General features: G+C 48.6%; 1 protein-coding gene across 1 annotated transcript in view; it reads left to right on the forward strand.

Moving 5' to 3' along the window:
- The window catches only part of CATSPER4 (cation channel sperm associated 4), a 48713-nt gene that overhangs the window by 21715 nt on the left and 20698 nt on the right, over positions 1 to 6300 (forward strand). The window contains exons 8-10 of the mRNA XM_032227744.1: positions 278 to 467; positions 2080 to 2294; positions 3945 to 4140. Of these exons, the coding sequence (XP_032083635.1) occupies positions 278 to 467; positions 2080 to 2294; positions 3945 to 4140 (601 nt within the window). The remainder of the gene's footprint in view (positions 1 to 277; positions 468 to 2079; positions 2295 to 3944; positions 4141 to 6300) is intronic.

Here is a 6300-nt window from a genome sequence, read left to right on the forward strand (position 1 = left end):
AAAAATGCTATATTCGGTGTATAAGACACACCCAGATTTTCAGCCTCTTTTTTGTGGGGAAAAAGGGTGCGTCTTATACTCCAAAAATATGGCAATTACTCCCTCCCATCCTGCCTTATCTCTTGGTCACCTCCCTGTCCATAAAGATAAGGGTGGTCCTGAACTCCAGGGCACCGGGGGGGGGGGGGGGGTTGAACAAGCGTGACTCAAAGCCATAGTCCCTTGAGAAATTTCCAAACGGCCCCTTTAATGACTGCCTGTCTTTTTTCCTTTGCAGAAAGGAAGGCTTGGCCTTGGAGATAGGTGGGGCCCTCTACTTCTTTATCTTCATCACCTTTGGGGCTTTCATCTTTGCAAATCTGCTGGTGGCTGTGGTGACAACCAACTTGGAACAGTCAATGCATGCTTATCAAGAGAAACAGCAGCTGAAAACTTTCTCTACCCTCGGAACCTTCGCTGCCTTTGAAGTGAGTGTGTAAGGTCAAGGTTTGGGGGAACCAAGTGGGAGAAGGCACTGTGTGTCAGGTCCCTGGCAGTGGTGGGATTCAATTTTTTTTTACTACCGGTTCTGTGAGTGTGGCTTGGTCGGTGTGGCATGGCTTGTTGGGTGTGGCAGGGGAAGGATACTGTAAAATCCCCATTCCCTCCCCACTCCAGGGGGAGGATACTGTAAAATCCCCATTCCCTTCCCACTTCAGGAGAAGGATACTGTAAAATCCCCATTCCCTCCCCACTCCAGGGGGAGGATACTGTAAAATCCCCATTCCCTTCCCACTTCAAGAGAAGGATACTGTAAAATCCCCATTCCCTCCCCACTCCAGGGGGAGGATACTGTAAAATCCCCATTCCCTCCCCACTCCAGGGGGAGGATACTGTAAAATCCCCATTCCCTCCCCACTCCAGGGGGAGGATACTGTAAAATCCCCATTCCCTTCCCACTTCAGGAGAAGGATACTGTAAAATCCCCATTCCCTCCCCACTCCAGGGGGAGGATACTGTAAAATCCCCATTCCCTCCCCACTTCAGGAGAAGGATACTGTAAAATCCCCATTCCCTCCCCACTCCAGGGGGAGGATACTGTAAAATCCCCATTCCCTCCCCACTCCAGGGGAAGGATACTGTAAAATCCCATTCCCTCCCCACTCTAGGGCAAGGATACTGTAAAATCCCCATTCCCTCCCCCTCCAAGGGGAGGATACTGTAAAATCCCCATTCCCTCCCCACTCCAGGGGAAGGATACTGTAAAATCCCCATTCCCTCCCCACTCTAGGGGGAGGGTACTGTAAAATCCCCATTCCCTCCCCACTCCAGGGGAAGGATACTGTAAAATCCCCATTCCCTCCCCACTCCAGGGGGAGGATACTGTAAAATCCCCATTCCCTCCCCACTCCAGAGGAAGGATTCTGTAAAATCCACATTCCCTCCCCACTCCAGAGGAAGGATACTGTAAAATCCCCATTCCCTCCCCACTCCAGGGGAAGGATACTGTAAAATCCCCATTCCCTCCCCACTCCAGGGCAAGGATACTGTAAAATCTCCATTCCCTCCTCACTCCAGAGGAAGGATTCTGTAAAATCCCCATTTCCTCCTGATCAGCTGGGACTCGGGAGGCAGAGAATAGATGGGGGTGGGGCAAAGTCAGAGGCGGTATTTACTGGTTCTCCAAACTACTCAAAATTTCCTCTATTGGTTCTCCAGAACTGGTGAGAACCTGCTGAATACCACCTCTGGAGCAGGAGTGTCAAACTTGATTTCTTCGAGGTCCTGGTCAGCATTGTAGTTCTCCTCCGTGGGCCGGCCAGGTGGAGGTGAGATGGGACGGACACCTCCTGCAACACCCTGCCAACCAAATTGGGGCCCCACACCCCGTTTTGGCCAGCAGGGGGCTGCAGGAGGCCATCCAGGCTGGAAACGTGGGCCGGTCCTTTGCTATTAACAGGCCAGCCCTGTGGGCCAGATTTAAGCACCCTGTGGGCCAGATCCGGCCTGGGGGCCTTGAGTTTGATACCCCTGGCATAGAGGGTTTATGATATTTGAGTGAGTTGAGAGGACTGGCTAATCATATGGATTTTTGAGCAGGATGGCGGCGATGATGACTACACCACATCCGCTTCAGAAGCGGTGCATGTAAAAGAAGTACTTCAGTCAACCCCCATGGTCCATCACCAGGAGTTGCTCAGCCTTGGCAATTTGGGCAATTTGACTGAGACGACTTGTGAAGATCTCTGCCTGGTCCTGGAAGCGATCCACGAGAACCTAAAGGAATATCAGATAATCAGGGATGAACTGGACCAGTAAGTCCTTACCATTCCTCTGCTTTTTTTCACCTTAGAATGGGGGCTATTCTAATGTAGCTAGCTCAGTTACCACAATTTGATTGCTACATTGAGATCTGGGTGAAACTGGACATACCGTGACCTGTGAATGCTGTAATTATGTTTAGTTAATCACAGCATGGAGTTTAGTTTATATATTAACCCAGATTTTAGGTTTAATTTTATTTAACATTTTTATCATTAGCTCTCATTAGCCGCCTGGGCAGAAAGTGATATGAATTGAAAAAAAAAACAGTAATAGTAACTTCCAAATATATAATTGTACTGGGCATGCAATGTCCTTTTCAGTCTAAAATTAATTCCTTCCTTCCTTCCTTCCTTCCTTCCTTCCTTCCTTCTTCCCTAACACCTCTCTCCTTTCTTTTTTCCTTCTTCCCTAACACTTCTCCTTCCTTCCTTCCTTCCTTCCTTCCTTCCTTCCTTCCTTCCTTCCTTCCTTCCTTCCTTTATCCTTCCCTAACACCTCTCTCTCCTTCCTTCCTTCCTTCCTTCCTTCCTTCTTTCCTTCCTTCTTAACAATTCCTCCATTGGGTCTGCAAGTCAACTGGCAAAGCCATATCTGAAAGGAAAGGAAGGTTGGGGCTAACCTCACATGGGGGGGGATGCAAGAGTTCTAGAGGGCAGGAGCAACAGCAGAGAATGCCCTCTTCCTGAACCCCACCAGCTAGAATAATCAGGCTGATAGGATCCACCGTATGCCTCCTCTGCCGGCATGAGTGGGAATGGATCCCCTCTTATCTAGGGGGTGGAGGAAGGCGGGGAACGGAACGTTCAACAAGCATCTGAGCTTGCTTCAAGGAGAACAGGACCATGGCCAGCTCCCTAGGCGTATATTCAGGCCAGGTCTCTGCAGAGCAAGCTTGCTGTCTTCTTTTTGCCATGAACTCCGGTTAACTGAGTTAAGAGTCATGCTGGTTAAGATTTATTTCTATGGACCAAGTTCTATGTCTTTCGTAGACATCTTCACATTATAAGGAGGGCACGCTCTGTCACAACCACGGTTGATTCCAACTGACATGAGAGTTGTCCTTGTAACGAAAGTGGAACGGAGAGAAGTTAATAAGGTGGTCATAGGGAAGGAGTCATAGGAGAGGAATAAGATTTCTTATTTCAAACTCAATTTCATTGAGGGCTGCATCAGGATTGTGTTTGACCTCGGAGGGCCGGGGTGGGCGTGGCCAGCTCGACGTCACTTGTATCGAGGGCACCTGTGGGGTCCTGAGTGCTCTGCCAGAAAAAAAAACGGGTTCCCGAGCTCCGTTTTTGGGTGCAACAGCCTCCTGCAACCTTTTGCCAGTGAAAACAGAGCTTGGGAGGGCTACTCTTCCAAGCTCCGTTTTAGGTTGTGACAATTTCCTGCAACCTTCCCGAACTCCATTTTTGCTGGCACTGCGGGCCAGTCCTTCATGGACCAGATCTAAGCACCCCACGGGCTAGATCTGACCCCGTGGGCCTTGCGTTTGACACCACCAGTCTACACTCTAGACCTGTGCAAGTCTATTTTAAAATGTCGAAGCACCGCTCAGCATTCCATGTTACTTGGTGCCAATGTCATTCGTGAAATTCCTCCCCAGGTTTATTTGATTTTTGGACTTTTGATCTCCACAGCATAGTCCAGGAGGTGAGGTCCCTCAAATTCAATCTCGATCACGAGCAGGAGATTGTTCTACGACACATCCGTGGGGCAAACATGTCCGAAACAATGATCGCCAACAATACCATTTATGCCAAGACGGGTGATGTTCTCTCTACGCTGATGAACCTGGAGAAGGTATGGTTTCAACCCTGGGTCTTGAATGACAATGTTGGGGGCAACTACAGTAGTAGCCCTCGACTTACAACTACGACTGAGCCCAAAACTTTCTGTTGTTAAGTGAGACATTTGCTAAGTGAGTTTTGCCCCATTGTATGACCGTTCTTGCCACGGTTGTCAATTGAATTGCTGCCGTTGTTAAGTTAGTAACCTGGTTGTTAAATGGATCTGGTTTCCCCATTGACTTCGCTTGTCAGAAGGTCACAAAAGGGGATCACACAACCCCAGGACACGGCAACCGTCATAAATATGAGGCAGTTGCCAAGCATCTGAATTTTGATCACATGACCATGGGGATACTGCAGAGGTTGCAACTGTGAAAAACTGTCATGCCACTTTTTTCAATGCCATGGTAACTTTGAACGGTCACTAAATGAACTGTTGTAAGTCAAAGACTATCTGTACAAAATATATTGTTTCTAGGAGCTCAATATGTTGTGTGAACACAACCTCTGGGGCTTCAGTATAAAATGCAGTTACCGTGTTTTCCCGAAAATAAGACAGGGTCTTATTTTCTTTTGAACCCCAAAATAAGTGCTTAGCCTTATTTTCGGGCAGGTCTATTATTTTTGAGGTGCAGGAGGCGGCAAGCATGGTCACCTCATGGCTGCTGCACTATTGCAATATTTGGGGGGAGGGCTTATTATTTTTGAGGTGCAGGACGGCAGCGAGTATGGTTACCTCGTGGTTGCTGCACTATTGCAATATTTGGGGGAGGGCTTATTATTTTTGAGGTGCAGGAGGCAGCGAGTATGGTTACCTCGTGGTTGCTGCACTATTGCAATATTTGGGGGAGGGCTTATTATTTTTGAGGTGCAGGACGGCAGCGAGTATGGTTACCTCGTGGTTGCTGCACTATTGCAATATTTGGGGGAGGGCTTATTATTTTTGAGGTGCAGGAGGCAGCGAGTATGGTTACCTCGTGGCTTGCTGCACTATTGCAATATTTTGGGGAGAGGGCTTATTAGTTTTGAGGTGCAGGAGGGCAGCGAGTATGGTTACCTCGTGGTTGCTGCACTATTGCAATATTTGGGGGAGGGCTTATTATTTTTGAGGTGCAGGAGGCAGCAGAGTATGGTTACCTCGTGGCTGCTGCACTATTGCAATATTTGGGGGGGAGGCTATTATTTTTGAGGTGCAGGAGGCAGCGAGTATGGTTCACCTCGTGGTTGCTGCACTATTGCAATATTTGGGGGAGGGCTTATATTTTGAGGTGCAGGAGGCAGCGAGTATGGTTACCTCGTGGCTTGCTGCACTATTGCAATATTTTGGGGAGGGCTTATTATTTTTGAGGTGCAGGAGGCAGCGAGTATGGTTACCTCGTGGTTGCTCAGCCCTATTGCAATATTTGGGGGAGGGCTTATTATTTTTGAGGTGCAGGAGGCAGGAGTATGGTTACCTCGTGGCTGCTGCCACTATTGCAATATTTTGGGGGAGGGCTTATTATTTTTGAGGTGCAGGACGGCAGCGAGTATGGTTACCTCGTGGTTGCTGCACTATTGCAATATTTGGGGGAGGGCTTATTATTTTTGAGGTGCAGGAGGGCAGCGAGTATGGTTACCTCGTGGCTGCTGCACTATTGCAATATTTTGGGGGAGGGCTTATTATTTTTGAGGTGCAGGAGGCAGCGAGGATGGTTACCTCGTGGCTTGCTGCACTATTGCAATATTTGGGGGAGGGCTTATTATTTTTGAGGTGCAGGAGGCAGCGAGTATGGTTACCTCGTGGTTGCTGCACTATTGCAATATTTGGGGGAGGGCTTATTATTTTTGAGGTGCAGGAGGCAGCGAGTATGGTTACCTCGTGGCTTGCTGCACTATTGCAATATTTGGGGGAGGGCTTATTATTTTTGAGGTGCAGGAGGGCAGCGAGTATGGTTACCTCGTGGTTGCTGCACTATTGCAATATTTGGGGGAGGGCTTATTATTTTTGAGGTGCAGGAGGCAGCGAGTATGGTTACCTCGTGGTTGCTGCCACTATTGCAATATTGGGGGAGGGCTTATTATTTTTGAGGTGCAGGAGGCAGCGAGTATGGTTACCTCGTGGCTGCTGCACTATTGCAATATTTGGGGGAGGGCTTATTATTTTTGAGGTGCAGGAGGCAGCGAGTATGGTTACCTCGTGGCTGCTGCACTATTGCAATATTTGGGG

This window comes from Thamnophis elegans, chromosome 12 (assembly GCF_009769535.1).
Source record: "Thamnophis elegans isolate rThaEle1 chromosome 12, rThaEle1.pri, whole genome shotgun sequence".
NCBI classification, from domain to species: Eukaryota; Metazoa; Chordata; class Lepidosauria; order Squamata; family Colubridae; genus Thamnophis; species Thamnophis elegans.